The sequence below is a fragment of the Trachemys scripta genome, chromosome 23, assembly GCF_013100865.1.
Source record: "Trachemys scripta elegans isolate TJP31775 chromosome 23, CAS_Tse_1.0, whole genome shotgun sequence".
Taxonomy (NCBI): Eukaryota; Metazoa; Chordata; order Testudines; family Emydidae; genus Trachemys; species Trachemys scripta.
The window spans coordinates 13,613,955-13,630,045 of record NC_048320.1 but is presented as its reverse complement, the minus strand read 5'-3'; the positions used below and the strand labels follow the sequence as shown (position 1 = coordinate 13,630,045).

General features: G+C 63.1%; 1 protein-coding gene across 1 annotated transcript in view; it reads left to right on the top strand.

Moving 5' to 3' along the window:
• Nucleotides 1-13,396, top strand: part of LOC117869330 (collagen alpha-1(I) chain-like) — a 22,808-nt gene extending 9,412 nt beyond the window's left edge. Inside the window, exons 3-22 of the mRNA XM_034756095.1 lie at nucleotides 538-627; nucleotides 1,160-1,222; nucleotides 1,617-1,694; nucleotides 2,290-2,469; nucleotides 2,913-3,269; nucleotides 3,629-3,748; nucleotides 4,050-4,103; nucleotides 4,875-4,901; nucleotides 5,253-5,357; nucleotides 5,742-5,786; nucleotides 6,208-6,288; nucleotides 6,377-6,418; nucleotides 6,895-6,922; nucleotides 7,937-7,986; nucleotides 8,562-8,696; nucleotides 9,253-9,315; nucleotides 10,126-10,194; nucleotides 10,705-10,899; nucleotides 11,406-11,527; nucleotides 12,238-13,396. Coding sequence (XP_034611986.1) covers nucleotides 538-627; nucleotides 1,160-1,222; nucleotides 1,617-1,694; nucleotides 2,290-2,469; nucleotides 2,913-3,269; nucleotides 3,629-3,748; nucleotides 4,050-4,103; nucleotides 4,875-4,901; nucleotides 5,253-5,357; nucleotides 5,742-5,786; nucleotides 6,208-6,288; nucleotides 6,377-6,418; nucleotides 6,895-6,922; nucleotides 7,937-7,986; nucleotides 8,562-8,696; nucleotides 9,253-9,315; nucleotides 10,126-10,194; nucleotides 10,705-10,899; nucleotides 11,406-11,527; nucleotides 12,238-12,430 — 2,097 coding nt within the window. The 3' untranslated portion in view covers nucleotides 12,431-13,396. The remainder of the gene's footprint in view (nucleotides 1-537; nucleotides 628-1,159; nucleotides 1,223-1,616; nucleotides 1,695-2,289; nucleotides 2,470-2,912; nucleotides 3,270-3,628; nucleotides 3,749-4,049; nucleotides 4,104-4,874; nucleotides 4,902-5,252; nucleotides 5,358-5,741; nucleotides 5,787-6,207; nucleotides 6,289-6,376; nucleotides 6,419-6,894; nucleotides 6,923-7,936; nucleotides 7,987-8,561; nucleotides 8,697-9,252; nucleotides 9,316-10,125; nucleotides 10,195-10,704; nucleotides 10,900-11,405; nucleotides 11,528-12,237) is intronic.
• Nucleotides 13,397-16,091: the final 2,695 nt, after the last annotated feature.

The window sequence follows — 16,091 nt, the reverse complement described above, 5'->3', positions numbered from 1 at the left end:
GGGCAGCCAGAACCCGGACCCCGCCGCCCATGGGGCCGGGCAGCCAGAACCCGGATTCCTCGAAGCAGGGCCGGCCGGCCAGAACCCAGACTTTTTTTAGCACATAGCTGGGCCAGAGCTTCGGCCCACAGGTTGGGAGCTAGGACTCCAGAGGGAGCGAACAGGGCAGCTGTACCTCCCCCCAGCTCTTCAGCGAGTGCAGACAGACAGACAGGGGCCGGTGGGTGCCCCTGGCTCTGGTCCCCTGGGTGTCTCAGACTGTCTAGGGGCCTTTGGTCCAGCCAGCCGCAGTGGGAGGAGAGAGCACCAAACAGCGAGGGTGCAAGCAGGAAGGGATGGGAGAGCAAAGCAGGATGGGTAAGCGCATGCAAAGCAGGCAGCCAAGCCCCACTCTGCCAGCAGCTGGTGGCAATGGTACGGGCCCAGACGGCTGCCCCATGGGGCAAGGAGGCAGAACTGGGCTCTCCAGGGAGTGAGGAGCTGACAGAGGAATGGGGCCAGGACTGATTTTGCCACCCATGGCCCCGTCTCTCCTAGACGCCTCCAGCCCCTGCCGCCCGCACCCACCCCTCCCTGGGGCTCTTCGAGGGGAGCGCGGAGGAGGAAGAGGAGTTCCTGCAGATCAAGGTAAGGGGCGGGATCTACTGCCCGGCTCTCCCTAGGAGCTGATGGTCTGGGCCTGTCCTGAGCTGGATGGACACATGGTCGCTCGCTCTCTCCATCCCCCCACCCGCCCGCCCCGCACTGCCCTGCACCCCTCCAGCCTGTCCCGCCCCAGGAACGGGCCCTTTCCAGCCAGGCAGCGCCGGCTCCGGCCCTGGGGCCTCTTCCTTCACCCTCCTGGGCAGCCGCGGCTCTGAGCCTGCCAGGGCCACTGCTAACATGAGAGAGCCTGGGGGGCCTCCAGCACCGGGGTGGGATCCCCCCGCAGCGGCAGGCAGCAGATGGAGACATTTCGGTGAGGTGACTCCAGCTGACCTCTGCCACTGCCTCGCTGGGGTGTCTGGACGGGAGCAAAGGGACGGGTGCCAGCCCGGCTGAGATTCTCTGCCCTCCCCATCGGGCGGGCACCTCTGCCAGCAGTGTCCCCTGGCGTCTAGGTTCAAGGGGGGGCTGTGGTGATGGTGCCGATGCTCCATCTTTCTCCGCTTTCTCACAGGCAACTACAAAGGGGCCGACGCCAGCCGTGCCCACCCCCCGGGCAATTGCCACCCTTCTGCAGGTGAGTGGTGGGAAGGGGCCGTTCTGGCCCTGGGCTGAGCAGTGAGCACCAGCCGCTCATGCAGCAGGAGGAGCAGAGCAGGGACTCAAGGAGCGTCCGTTCCAATCCTCCCCTTAACTGTCCTACGACTGCTCCAAAGCTACCCGGGCCAGCAGCCACCAGAGCCCTGCCAGGGCCGACCCCGCTGGTGGACGGGTACCAGGCCTCCTGCAGCGAGGGGAGCCGCTGCGGCTGTGCCAGCAGAACCAAGGAGTTTCCAATCCAGCCCTCCCCCCACCCTGCCACCCCAGATCTCCCTTGCTCTGCCCCGTGACCTTCTGAAGCCCAGCGGGGACACGGCTGGCACCGCGCCCCGTCAGCGCCCACGGCACTCAAGGCTGTTTCTGTCTCCTAGGTGACTGGTAACCTCTCGCAGTGCGTCTGCCCAGCCGTCCCTGGCCCCCCTGGTCCCCCTGGGCCCCCTGGGCCAAAGGTAGGAAGGAAGGGAGCTGTGGGGGGCTCTGTTCTGGGGCACAGAGATGGGCCCCCCCAGTGCGTTTGGGGTCCCCGGACCCTCAAGAGCTTGGTTTTGAAGGGTGCTGGGTTTTCGGAGGCTCGCTGGGGCCGCGCACACTCTTACCCCTCCCCCGATTCAGGCCGTGGCTTTTCACGGGGGCGTTTGCTTATAGAGCGCCCCGCTCCATCGCTAGCCGGAGCGCAGCGAGCACCACGGCGGGGGGTGGCACGACGCCCTGCCCGCATAGGCCGTCTGCCAGGCCTGAGCCCGGCGCCACTGGGGGCCAGGCCGGCGTGGCTGCTGTGTGAGCAGCTCCTGCCAAGGCAGCCACCGCCTGGCCGCTGCAGGGGACAGATCCACGCCCGGCTGCGCCCGCTCCTGCCCCACTCTCTGGGACCAGCAGAGGAACGGGACCCCCTCGAGCGCTGGTGGTTCCTGAGCGGGTTCCAACGTGGACAGAGCCAGTTCCCAGTGGGGCAGGGGGATGGGGGTTGGGGGGCAAGGGTGGCAGTTCACTGACCAGTCCCCCCCAGGGGCTCATCCCATCCATGGCATATCTTCACCCCAACAGGGAGAAAGAGGAGAGCGGGGGCCCCCGGGGGAAATAGGCCTGCCGGGATTCTCTGGGGAGCAAGGCCAGGCAGGGAGCCCAGGGCAGCCTGGCCCCCAGGGGCCGCCCGGCCTTCCAGGGTCTCCGGGCGTGCCGGGGCTGGCAACTGGCGCTGAAGGGCTGGACGAATCTGAGAATGAGGTGAGGACGGGATGGGGTGTCTGGGGTTTCAGCCTGCTTGGGGAGCGAGAGGGAGAGCAGAGACCACATGGGAGGGGAGAGCTGGGGGGTGGCCGGCTGGATCAGGGCCAAGTTATCCTTAATCTACCTGCAAAGTCGTGGCAGGGACTGCAGTGGGATGGGAGGCCAGTGTGGGAGAGGGGGCGGATGGGGCAGCGGGGGCAGGGCAGGGGCAGTGGGGGTGGAGCAGGGCAGAGGCTACGGGGGCAGGGCAGGGGTAGTGGGGGTGGAGCGGGGCAGGGCAGGGGCAGTGGGGGAGGAGCAGGGCAGGGGCTGCGGGGGCAGGGCCGTGGGGCAGTGCTGTGGGGCCAGTGTGGAAGAGGCGGGGGCTGCAATGGGGGCGATGGATGGGTAGGCTGGCACCACAGAAGCGGCTCTGCTGTATCTCTTCTCTCTCCTGCCAGCTGACAAAACAGCCGCTCATGCCCGGCGTGGCAGGGCCGCCCGGCCCCCAGGGTTTGCCCGGCTACCAAGGGCCTCCGGGCCCTCAAGGCTATCCCGGGCATGAAGGCATCCAAGGCCCCCCTGGACCGCCAGGCCGTGAAGGGCAGCAAGGACCTCCCGGCCCTCCAGGGCCACTTGGGGCCCCAGGGCCACCGGGCTTCCAAGGCCCCCCAGGGCCCGACGGCCCCCTTGGGCTTCCAGGACTCTCAGGGCCTCCAGGAGCTCCAGGGCGTGAAGGGCCCCCCGGCCCCGCAGGACCTGTGTCGCCACCAGGAACCCCGGGGCCTGCCGGGGAGCCAGGATACCCCGGGCCAAAGGTAACGGGCCGAGGGGGGCACAGGGCCATCACCAGAGCAGCATGGGAGGGCCTGGCCCAAGGCAGCAGATGCCAAGCGGATGCAGGCTCCGGTGGGACCCACCGGGGCAGCGCTGCTCACACCGACGTGACAGCGGGTTGTCCCTGGAGAGGGGAGTGTGGTCAGGACTCCGGGGTTCTGCCCTTAGCTCCATCACTGCAAGTAGTCATTTCCCTGCCCCGTGCCTCAGTTTCCACAGCGGTGGGGCGGGTTTAATGCCAGGCCCCACCCCAGACACTGTTTGCTGAGCGCTGGGTCCCGCAGACGGGCTGGGATCGTGTGTTCTTGGCTCTTTCACCCCCTGCATTGTGTCCCTGCAGGGTGAGACGGGTGATCTTGGCCAGCCCGGCCCTCCAGGCAGCCCCGGCTTGATGGGAGAGAAGGGTTCCCATGGCCCACCCGGGCCCATGGGGCCACCAGGACCACCTGGGGAGAACAGGGTGAGTGGGCACAAACTCAGTCGCATCTCGCCTGCCTGCCAGTGCCTGGAGTCCCAGAGACACCCCTGGGAGCATTGTGCCAGGCTTTGGGGGGTCCTTGGCCTTGGGGGGCACAGGGGTTGCAGTGGGGGGTCACATGCTGAAAAGCTGTGGTGGGATCCAGGGTGGGAATGTTTCACGGCCTTTGTGCTGGTCTAGAAGGCGACCCCGGGTATGTGGGGTGGGTCCGGCCCCCTCCCTGTGCCATCACGCTGGGCGAGGGCCCAGACAGCCCCTCACAGCCGTGTTCTTCTCCCTGCAGTGTGACCCACACTCTTCAGGGCACCCCGGATGGCCTGGCCCGCCGGGCCCCAAGGTGAGTACTGGCAGACAAGGGAGAGCGCCCCCTACTGAGCCCCCTGCCCCACTCCCTGCAGCACAGTGACCCCCAGCACTGCACTGGGCCACTAATCCCCCTCCCTGCAGCCTTGGCAATCCGTACAGGTAACCCCCCCACCTCCCCGCTGGTTGTGCTGAGCTGCCCCACGTGGGCTCTGGGACACAGAGGAAAGTCCGAAAGTCCATCTTCAGAACTGCAGCACTTGGCTTCCCCCTACACACACCTGCACCCCCCCCCCGCCCCGCACGCTCCCCCTCCCCCGCCACAGGGAGGCCTCTCCCCTGCCCTGCAGCTCCCACCCTGGGCAGGAGATTTCCCAGCATAAGACGCATGTTTGGATGAGTCCGGGACATTAGGTGTGCAAAGTCGGGCAGAGATCCCCGCCCCGCCGCCCCCTGGTCTGTTCCTGGCCCAGTGGTACAACCCCCTGCTCCGGGAACAGCCCCCTAGGGCGACTTCCTTCCTCCGCTTTTAACCCTCCCCTGGAGCTCCCTTCTGCTGTGCCCGAGAGACGTGCGGGCTGTCAAATACTCCCCTCTGGCCTGGGCGCTGGGGTCCGGGCTCCTGGCCCCGGCTCAACCGCCAACCCTGCCGTGTGACCCCAGGCAAGCCACTGCAGCGCTCTGTGCCTCAGTTTCCCTGTGTGTATGAGAGGACGGCTCCCACTTCCCGGGGGCACCGGGGCTGGGCGAGTGGGGACCCCTGGGAGAGCCGGGGCTCTGATGGGTCTGTCTCCTTTTTGTACAGGGTGAAAAGGGAGACCCCGGAGAGCAGGTGAGTAGCCATGGAAACGCGACGGGGAGCCAGCTGTGCTGCGGCATGGCCCTGGCAGTGCCGGGGCTGGCATAGTGCAGGCAGCCATTGGGAAAGGGTGCCCAGAGCTCCTCCACCTGATGCCGTTCCATCCCTCCGCCAACGCCCCTCCGCCCGGACCCGCTGCAGGACAGACTGCCACAGCCGGGCCAAATCCACTGCGGGGTTGGATGGGGGCCAGCCAGAGACCGGCCAACTCATTTCCCTTGGGAACTAAGCCCGATTTCCTAAGTCACAGTGCCCCAGCCCCCCACACGCCTGGCCCCAGCGGAGATCACGGACCCTCTCTCTTTTTCTTTGCTGGCTCACCAGGGATGCCGCAGCTGTCCTGGGGAGGCCGGGTTCCTGCCAGGCCACCCTTCCTTCCCCGGCTCCAGGGGCCCGCACGGATCCTGGGTGCCACTGACATACCAAGAGGTTTGTCCGAAGTCGTTGGCGTGTTCTGGGGGGGCTGTCAGTGCCATGAGGCGGCGATGTGCCTGGGGACTGTCTGTGGGTGGGGAAGGAGCCCCTCACCCACCTCTGCTACACTCCAGCTGGAGCTGACCCAGCACCCCTGCCAGGCCCATCGCCCCCACACTAGCCCAGCCCAGCCCCCGCAAGGCAAGGGGCATGGCATGGGCGTGCCCAGCGAGCACCACCCTTCCTGTGAGCCCGAGGCCGGGGGAGACAGCCGGCCAAGCTGGGGAGCGAATGGGCTGGCTGGACGGATGAGCATCGCTGTAGATCCGGGCCCCCTTCCCTGACCTGCGCCCAGCCCATCCACAGGAGACTCCCCCTTTTCTCTCTCTCCCTCTGCAGAACGGCAAAGTAGAGACGGAGATTTACGGTGCAATCGTCCCCCACGTGAGTTGCGGCCTGGGTCTTGTCTCCACAGCCCGAGGGGCCCATGGGCCGGGATGGGCCCAGACCTTTCCTGCACTCAGACTCCGGCAGGCTGGGTGCTGCCCTGTTGTTTGCAGGAGGCCCCGGGGGAGGGGTTCCTGGGGGCTCGGAGATCCTAGACCGGGCAGGAGACCGGGCACTGAGTGGAGGAATCCAGCTGGCTGGGGAGGAGAATGAGGCAGGGTTGAAGGAGGGCCGTGAGAGAGCAGAGGGAGGGCAGGGCAGGGGAGCAGGGCAGGGGAGGCTCTGGGGAAAAGCCCGGGGACGGGTGGGCAGAGAGATGACAGGCAGGCCCTGGTCCGGTAGCACCCTCCTCCCCGGGACACGCAGCACCAGCCCACGAACAGATCCACTGCCAATTCTGTGCTGATCTTTATTTCAGGGTCCCCCCGGCCACCCCGGAGCACCAGGCCCCCCCGGCGCCCCAGGGCCCCCCGGAGCACCAGGCGTCGTCTACGTCAATGTAAGGATCCCGGCCGATGGTTGGGCGTGCGTTTGCGCCAGTGTTCGGTTACCAGACTCAATGCAAACCAGCCTGTCTTTGATTTCAGAGGGTTTATCCCGTCCGCACCAGGCCGTTCTGCAAACAGCCGGTAAGACATGGGCCTCCTGGGCCCCCTGCCAGCCTCCCTGCTGCCCACAGCCAGACCCAGGGCTGCAGCGGGATCGTGGAGGGACTAGGGACCCCCAAGTCTTTGAGGCTGCTCAGCTCCTGCCTAGGGTGCCCGGAGCAGAGGGCAGGGCTGGTTCCTGGGGCAGACCCTTCCCCTGACCCCCCCGGCCTGTGTTCTCTTGCGGCTCACAGCTCAGGCACTGTTTGGATCTGCTGCTCGTCCCCCAGTAAGCCCAGGGCCCGTTCAGCCAAGCATGCAAATCACCCTCCCTCCCTTCTCGGGCCGGAAATACTCTGCCAGGATGGCCCTCACACTTCCCCCTGGACAGGAGGAATGGCTTCTGCCCCAACCCCTCTCCCGCTCGCCATCCCAGCTGCCCCATGCCACCGGAGACAGGCCCGTCTCGTCTGCGATGGTCTCGCGCTGATAGAGCCACATTTACTTGGTTTTTCCAGGTGACTCACGACACGGCCGGGCTCTCAGGTAGGGACATTGCTCTTGGCATTTCAGGGGGACGTGGACCAGATTTCAGGCCCCGTTAGGAAAGTAATGGACCCTCCTTGGCCTCCCCACACCCGTCCCGCACTCCCTTGGCCGCTGACTCCCAGGGCACCTGGGTGGCACCTGCAGTGCTTCCAGGAGCCCACTGCAGAATATTTCCAGGGGAAGGTCTGTAGCTCTCTGAGCTGCCTCTGGGCTGCCCCAAAGCCCTCCTGGAGTCAGTGAGTGTCTTTCCCCTGGCTCCCATGAGCTCTGCCTTGGTGCCTCGGTGATGGTGCTGTCCCCACGGCCCCACGAGACAGCTGGGCTCACAAGCCAGGCCTTGTCCTGGTCTCACTGAGCCCAGGGGAGGCATCTCCCCTTGCCCGGCTGGGACCCTGCGGCCAGCTAGGAGTAGATGTTAATGAGCGTTCTCTGTCCTCTCCCCCTGATCCCGAGAGGTCTCCCCGTCCTTGTGACGGGCGCTGCGTGAGGACCTCCCCTCTGGCTGAGTGCCTGCGGCTGGGCGGGCCTGGGGGCCAAGGGCTCCCTCGCGCTGCGTGCCCATCATCTCCTGCTTCAGGGCAGCCTTGGGGTTTGCTTTGGATTGAAAAATATCTGGGAAACAGGGAGACCCAACCAGTGCCCCGCCCCACCCCTGCCAAGGAAGAGCCCGGAAGCAGCACCTTCCTTGAGTTCTTAGCGGGCTGCTCCCCTGCGAGAACCTCGCTGGCCGTACCCTGGTGTTACTGCTCGGGGCAGTCGGGCTCCAGCTCGGTTTCCCTGCCCAGTGGAGACAATGGGTTCCTTTACTCCTTAGCCCCAGGGGCCCTCTGGAATGGGGCTAGAGCTGGGCTCTCGGACGAAAAGGATGCTGCTCCGTGCACACCAGCCTAGATCCTGCAGGAGCCACAGGGTGGGTAGCGGGGAGCAGGGTCTGCTCTCCCCGGCTGGCCAGAGCTCTGCCAAACCCACCCGTGCAGCGGGAGCCTGACGTCTCTGTCTGCTGCTCTCTAGATGCTGAGTTGTCTCAGAAGGACGTGCCTGACTCCCCGGCTGACTCCAGGGTGTGTATTGGACTTTGGCATCTTGTAGCATCCCTTGTCTTCCTTCCTGGCAGCGGCTTTCCATGCCCTGAGCAGCCGGGGGCGGCAGAAAGCTAGGACTGGCCAGCGCAATGAGGAGACTCATCCCTAAGGGCACGTCAGCAAACTGCCTCATTACACCCCTCAAACCGCGTGGCAAGCACGTTGGCCCACCCACACCCCGGGCATCATGGGGCTTTGAATGCATCCACTCCCTAGCGTCCAGCACCATTGGTGGGAGCCGGGGGGTTGGGTTATCTGCATGGGGGAGAAATCACTGGAGACAGCACCGTCCCGAGCACAGGACCCGTCCCAGGTGTCGCAACCTGGTGCCACAGCCGCTGCTTGTGCCGGGGGCTGCTGTGCTGATCGGCTCTAGGATCCTCCCAGCTGTTACCAGCTTGGGGTGGTCCAAGTGGCTGATTGGTGGTGCCAGAGTGGGAACGGCCCAGCGTGGGCTGTGGCAGCCAGGCCGCAGGTGGAATGGCAGGACCACGGCTCAGGGTGTCTCTGCGGTCTGGCCGCTAACCCATAACTGCTGCTTCTCCTTCCCTCAGCATCACACCTGGGTCTTCAAGTCGAAGGAGCTGATGTTCAAATCCAGCTCGTCCATCCCCGAAGGGAGTCTGGTCTACGTCAGAGATGAGAACAGCGCCTTCATCCGAATCCCGAGAGGCTGGAGCAAGCTCCTGGTACGGGAGCAGCAATCAGGAAATGCCAGAATCCAGAGGGCCAGGGCTGGGGTTTCTGGATCGCTAACAATAGCTAATGCTTGGTGTTTCCATGGCGCCTTTCCTTGGGTTCCCATGGCGCCTTTCCTTGGGTTCCCATGGCACCTTTCTCATGCAACCTGTCAGTAGTGGAGAACAGAATCCCTGACGTACAGTCCCTGAGATTTGGTATGAAATGCTCCGGTACCACCAAAGGCAGCTTAGTGAGCTGTTAAATGTGTTTTCTTTAATACACCTGCTGACAGGGAGAAAACAAGTCAAGCCAAGGGGGAAAGGAACAAAAGTCACCAACTTTTGTAGAACTTCTCCGGGTTTCGGGGGAAATTCCCCGCAGCCTTCTCCCCTGCCAGGCACTAGGCTCCCAAAGGAAATGTTCATTTCCAATAAGAGTCCAGTGGAAAATGGGGACAGGTTTCCCTTACGGGAACCATATGTGAATAAAGCCACAGGACTAGATCGAGACCTAACACATCCTTCTCTCTCTCTCTCTCTCTCTCGCTTGTGTGATTTTGCTCAGCTGGAAGATTCGGATTCCATATTGGCTGGCGATGACCCTTCTGTGTCCACAGAACATCATCAGGTGAGGACTCCCTCGTGACTAGTGCATCTGACCACCACCACTGACCTGTGTCACCAGAGAGGCCATGCTTGGACTCCGGCCATCCGCCCTTGTCTTCACTGGGGAGTTTAGCACACTGAGCGGGGCACACTGAGCGCGAGAAGGGTGTGGATGTGCCCCGTGGCTGGGGAAATGACTCCGCACCGCGAGCGTGGCTGGTCCGGAATTCTCACCCGACAAGATGCGCGACAGCCGTGGGGTGGCTACTCGCTGGAGGGGTTCAGGCCAGGGAAGGAAAGCGCCAGGCTGAGGAAGGGCAGCGCACATAGCCTCTGCACCTCTCCCGCTCCCGAGAAGGGAGATGTGGGGCCGGAAGGAAGCAAGGAATGGGAAGGCCGCCTGCCCCGCCCGCGCTGGGGTTAAGCGTCTTGCTCTGGGGATATAGAAGCTCAGACACTGCAGTGATGGGGGTGGACAGGTAGCACGGGAGAGGCCATTCGGGGGCAGGGAAGCAATGGGACAGCGAGCTCAGGGCGGGATGGGCCCCTGGGAATTCATCGATTTCAAGGCCGCAAAGGACAGCTCTGACTCCCTGGTCTGCCCTGCTTTGTAACACAGGCCCGAACCTCCCTCCATGGAATTCACGTTGCCATGGTAGCCTGGACAAGGGCTGTGCTCAGTAGGGTCTGTGTAGAGCCCGTTAGTCGGACCTAGGGTGAGATCCGTGGGGCTGGGCCCTTGTCTCCACCAGGCCTGTGACGTGCTGGGCACGCCCGAGTCTGCTCCAAATGGGTAACGTCCCTGGAGGCTAACGTGCTGTATGTTTCCTAGGTCCCAAAGGAAGGGAGTCAAGCAGCCACCGGGATCCGGCCAACTAGCATCACCCTGAGGGTGCCTTCGGTAAGCCGTGGGCTGGCCTTCCCCTTCCCCTGGGACTGCTGGGTGCTAATGAGGGATCCCTGGGACTCCCGGCTCCCCGTCCCCAGCAACGTGGAGGCAGCTTGTGTGGGGCGGGGTGTCACTCCCAGGCTGATCCAAGCTGCGAAGGATCCTCCCCCAGCCCAGCCAGGGGCTGTGATATGGGATCTGCTGGGCAGAAGGCTCCAGGGCAGAGCCCAGCGCCTGTCCAGTCAGCGGCCATGTGCAGTTCCCGTCTCTGCTTTGGGGAACGACGTGCAGCGGTGCTCAGTCCGTCCCAGAGACTCGGGCTTCGGCTGTGTGATCTCTCAGCGCCAGCAGGCCTGCTCCGAGACAGCACTATTAGCACGAGGTTTCATGCCAGGGGCACCCCGTGTGGTTTACTGACCCCAGAGCATGTGACACCCTTGGGTGCTGGCGCCCTGTTGAAAGACAGACCCGCTAGAGCTTCCCCCACCCCGCCTGTTCCTGTTAACCCCTCTGCTTTCTCAGCTCCGCCTGGTCGCGCTGAACTTCCCGCTGCCCGGCAATATGAACGGGCTCAGCGGCGCGGACCTGCAGTGCCACAGGCAGTCGCAGGAGGCCCAGCTGTCCAGCACCTTCCGGGCCTTCCTGTCGTCCCCCACGCAGAACCTGGTCTCCATCGTGAGAAGGACGGACAGAGCTCTGCCCGTCGTCAACCTGAAGGTGAGCGACAAAGTCTGATCGCAGCAGCGTTGGTAGGGTGAGCCGGCTGCAGCTGCTGGGTCCTTCGCCCACGCCCAGCGTTGGTGCTTTGGAGCCTCCAGGAAAATGGTTAAAAACGTTTCTCAGAGACTCCCAGAAGCTAAAACCCACTGGGCCATCTGGCCTTTCCCCCTCAGCAGGACCGGGCCCTATTCTCCCGGGCACTGTTCAGTTCCGGTGTCCACCAAGAACCCTCCACCGCCAGAGCCATCTCACTGAGCCTGCCCCTCAGCCTGAATGGACCCCTGGCCAGCCAGAGCACCCCGTGCCTTCCGGCTTGTTTGCAATAGAGACCAGTGCATGGGAGTCCCCATGAACCCACCTGAACCTGGCCTGGTTCCGATCTGGGAACTCAGGCCAGGGCTGGCCGGCCCCTGGCCCGTGAGCCTGGCTCGCTGCCTGGCCGGCCCGGTACAAGATGAAATCTCTGTGATCGCTCGCGCTCATCGCGCTGATTCCAACGGCAGGGGCAGCTGCTGGCGAAGACCTGGAACTCCCTGTTCGGAGGTGATGGCGCCGCCCGCTTCAACTCGCTGCATTTTCCCATCTACACCTTCGACGGCCGGAACGTGCTGACGGATCCCAGCTGGTGAGCGCGGGAACGGGAGAGTGTCGCAGCGTGCGAGTGAACTCACCGCCTGCCCAGAGCACAGCGGGGCAGTCGCTGGGACAATCGCTGCGGGGAGACCTTGGTGGGGAGGGGACGATGCAAAGAGGTCATTCCTAAGGAACCGTAATTGCCTGATGAGCCCCCCTCTCCTGGTGCGGGCTCCGCCCCTGGAGAGAGCCCTGTAGCAAAGGACCTGGGGGTGAAAGGGTTTAAACCAACCCCCTCCCCACCCATAAGTGGCACTTCCAGGAGCTTTGCACAGGGTATGTTGGTTGGTTATCTATGACGCTGTTGCATGTATTTTAATTAGGACCCCAAGGCCGGGACTCTGTTCCTGGGGCCTGAAGTGCCTGGGAACCAGTCAGAAGGGAAGATTTAGTTGCAGTCGCTGCCCTCCCTCCCCCCCGCTCCCCGATAACCTCTGGTGGCGGGGGAGGCTGGGGCTGGCTTCTCAGCTGGGAGGGGAGGCTGCATGAAGTCTAAGCAGCTCAAGGGTTAACCCCAAAGCTGAACTTTTCAAAAGCAGCCGCTGATTTGGGGGCCCCGGGTGGAGCCACGTGCCTGGGGCCGGGTGCACCAAGCTCCCTTTGGCTTCCCCTGGAGGGTGGGCACCCAGCACTTCTGAAAATCAGGCCCTGCGTGGCTTTCTGCTGACCCTCAGTGATCCCCGCCTGGCACTGTCTCCTCAGGGCTCACAAGGCGATCTGGCATGGCTCCAGCCCGCGTGGGCACCGAGCCCCGAAGGAGGACTGCCAAGGGTGGCGGGCCAGCCTCGCCGAGGGCTTTGCCTCTCCCCTGGCCGAGGGGAAGCTCCTGGCTGAGCAGCTCCGCGACTGCTCCAACTCCCTGGTCGTCCTGTGCATGGAGATCAGCTTCCCGTAGCTGCACATGTGGTGATGCGAACCGCTGTCGGGCAGCTAGCGGGGGCCGTGGGCTGATGATCCCACCACAGCTGGATACGACCAGGAGAGCTGACGGTCACCTGCCAGCCCTGGGGCTGCTCTTGGCTCCGGGGCTATTTCACCATTATCCCCCGTAGTGGAGCCAGCCTTGTACCCATAGCCAGAGGGGTCTATCCTTGACCAGGAGGGGAGTCCATATGTGCAGAATAGAGACCAATGGAAAGGCTACTAGGATGCCTCCCAAACTCAGAGCCATGCCACCGCTGAGCCATCTCCCCGAGGCATTGGATCTAGTTAGTTAGCGCTAACCATGGGGTCTCCCCAGGAGAGGGGGCCATTCCCCCAAACCAGTGCCCCACTGAGGTCCCAGGCATGCACTGCAGTGAGCGCTGGGGTGCAGATGAGGGCTGGGTTTTGGGGCCAGCGTTCTCTGCACTGGTGCTGTTGTGCAACTCCACCAGGGACTCTCCGGAAGCGAAACGCTCTTCTCCTGTCACCAAGTCGGTGGGGAAACCTGCCAGAAGCGGTAGCTGTGCCTCCGCCCCCCCCCCCACCTCGTTCTGCCTCTGTCAACTCCCAGCTGCTCCCCCTCCTGCCTCTGCCAGCTTGGGCTTGGGTTCCCGATGGACAGTGCTCCCCACCCTCCAGCCCAGAGGTTCTGTCCCTAGCTCTGGCTTTTATCAGCCACTGTTCCCGAAGCAATCAGTGGAGAGACGGGGGGAAGGCGGGGACAGTATGCTGGGGTTTTCTGTGTGTATATAGATAGATAGGCCTAATGCAGCCTGGTATTATCTACCTTTCGGCTGACCGGCGTCATGGCAATGGTCGGGCTCTAGCAGCTCCAGAGAGAGGGGTGTCATTCGGGACTCTCGTTGGCCACACGCTCGGCCTGTGAGCTTTGAAAACAACCGTGTGCTTTAGCTGGCAATAAACATGTTCCACGTTTTGGGTTTGGGACGCTATTTAAGCTCTGAGCATTTGGATTCCAATAGCGCCTAGCGCTCCCAGGCAGCGCACAGACAGAACCAAGAGCTGGCTGGTGCCCCAAAGGGCTTGTATAGGGGGCAGAGCTTCGAGTGTTCAGTGCCCACCATTGGAGCCAGGTTTTCTCAGCTCCCTTGCCGGGCATGTCTAGGCTGCAGCCTGGGTAGACAGACTTGCTCGAGCTCACGTGTTAAAAATAGCAACGTGGACGTCTGGCTTGGCCTGGAGCGTGGGCTCCGGAACCCAAGGAGTCGGGTGGACGCGAGAGCCTGAGCGTCCGCCTGCACCAGAACAGCCAGTCTGCGTGCCCTGGGAGACTCGGTCCCAGCTGCGGCGAACATGTACCCAGCAGCACCTAGCCAAGGGACGGGTTTTCAGAAGCGCTCCGCATCCAGCCACCTCCTGCTGCGCCACCTGCGCCCACAGTTCCAGGACTGCTCGGCACGTGGGCCAACTGCAACCTTGGGGAAGGCCGGAGCCTGCTTCTGAGTGCGGAGCTCTTGCAAATCTGGTCCATGAGGCGAGAGCTCAGGTGGCTCCAACAGTCAGCCGGGAGGCTGAGCGAACAGCCTCTGGCTTTGCAATGATTTCCTCCCAGTGGCAGGCCCCTGGTCAGGTTGGTTTTCCAAGCCAGGGTTTCTCTTCTGCTAGAGATTCGCCACCCACAGGATCATTTTCCCCTTCACTCAGGCTGGGAGTTTGTTCTCTGGCCCCAGCCAGGCTTTTGTGTTCTGACCCCAATAAGCTGAAGCAGGGCTTTGTGGTCTGTGCACTGAGCTGGGGGGGCCGTGGGCTCCTCAGAAGTCCCTCACGTCGTGGCTGCCTGGTTGGCAGGCTCAGAGGAGGGATGCAGGAGCATGAAGAGCGACCTCTCCGGCCCCTGGGAGGAGTCTCTGCAGGCCCAGGCTGAGGTGCTCTGGCGGGGGGCAGTGAGTGGAGTTTGCACAGCTGCTGCCCAGGACGTGCCCCTTCGGGGGACAACTGGAAGACATGATGCTGCTCCTTTGACCAGCAGCATAATGAAAACAGGCTTTGCAGAAGTGCAGCAAACTCCTAGGCTGTGTGAAGCAAAGGATCGGCCCCAGAGGGCAGCCACCCGCTCCTTGCAATCAGTAAACAGCCCTGCCCTTGCTGTAGCATTGCCTTCAGCAGCCTTCCAGGCAGAGCAGGGACCAGTACAGTCCTCTGCTGATCCCAACCAGCAACCACTCCAGGAAGGCGGGAAGCCAGGAAAATAGACAGGCTGTCGGCAGAGGCAGAAATGACTGTGAAAGTCACAGACTCGGGAAGGTTAAAGGGACACCAGGCTGGGGGAGGGAGTGTCGTAATGCTTTACAGAAACGTCGTCTTCCCACTGATTTTTATATAATATCCTATAATCCGCTGGTTCTCAATTTATTTATCATTGTGGGTTACATATGCGGCCCACAAACAATGTGTTACCTGGGCCGCAGGGGCTGGGTGACAGGACAGTGGTAGCTGCCGACCACCCACCTGCCCCGGACCCCCACCGTGTGGGGCCAGCCAGCTGCCTGCCCCGGACCTCTGCCGTTCGGGGCCAGGTGGCTGCCCCGAAGCTTGTGGCGCCGGGTGGCAGCCCCAGATCTTGCCGGGTCAGTTGGCAACCCTGGGGCTTGCGGGGCCAGCCGGCAGCCCCGGACCCTGGACCCCGTATCCTGACCCCACCGTGCTGGGCGGCGGGGCAGCCCAGATCCCACCGTGCCGGGCAGCCGGGAACCCGGACCCCACCATGCGGGCCAGCCTTTAAAACACAGCTGAGCTGGGCTGTAGCTGTGTGCTAATTGGGCTGCATGCAGCCCGCGGGTTGAGAACCGCTGCTATAATCAATCAAACGTCAATCTGCAATTAATTTGTCAGTCTGATCTTTTCTCCTCCCTGTGCACACACATTGGTTTGGCACTGCAGGGTCATTTGGGAGCACAGGGCAGCTCAGACTGGGTTGGTCCTGTATAGGTGTTTCTGAGCACAGCCTTTATTTTTAAAGGGGGGGGGAAAGCAGCGCCCATGTAGCAGTGACCCCTTCACAAGGGGAATCAAATTGCAAAGCCCCCCCCCGAGGCACCTGCTTTGCAGCCTCTTGTTTTCAGAAGTGTGAACAGTCTCGTTTAAATCCAAACGTGTCACTGACTTAAAAACACTCAAAGCGCCTCCCCTGGCCGTTCTGAAAAAGGTTTTGAAGTGGGTGAAACGTCCACCTTCAAGCACGCTCTCCAATTTGGGGGTGGCCGTCCCGACACCCAGGCCCTCATCTGCGAAGAGCTGAGGCCCCTGCACCCTCCTCATGCCGGCTAGAGCTGTGGATGTTTAGCACCTCTGCAAGTCAGGCCCCAGTGCCTCCTATGGGCACGCAGAGAGGGAAGCACCACTTGTGAACAGCTGGGTTTGAACCAGTAACTGGGGTCTGAACCACTGCCAAGGAGGTTTCCCTTCCGGGGCTCACGGCACGGCCAATAACCCTGGGGAGATGGCGTAATCCAGTCTCATGATGTCACTGCCCTTGTGTCTATGACCTCATGGGATTCTGGACTGCACAGAAAGACCGCCTCATTGTTTACATCCCAAAGGGCTGCTAACTGTAGGCAGCACAGGAGGAAAGTCATCTCCCCGTGACCTCCGCTCCAACATCCCAAAGGACA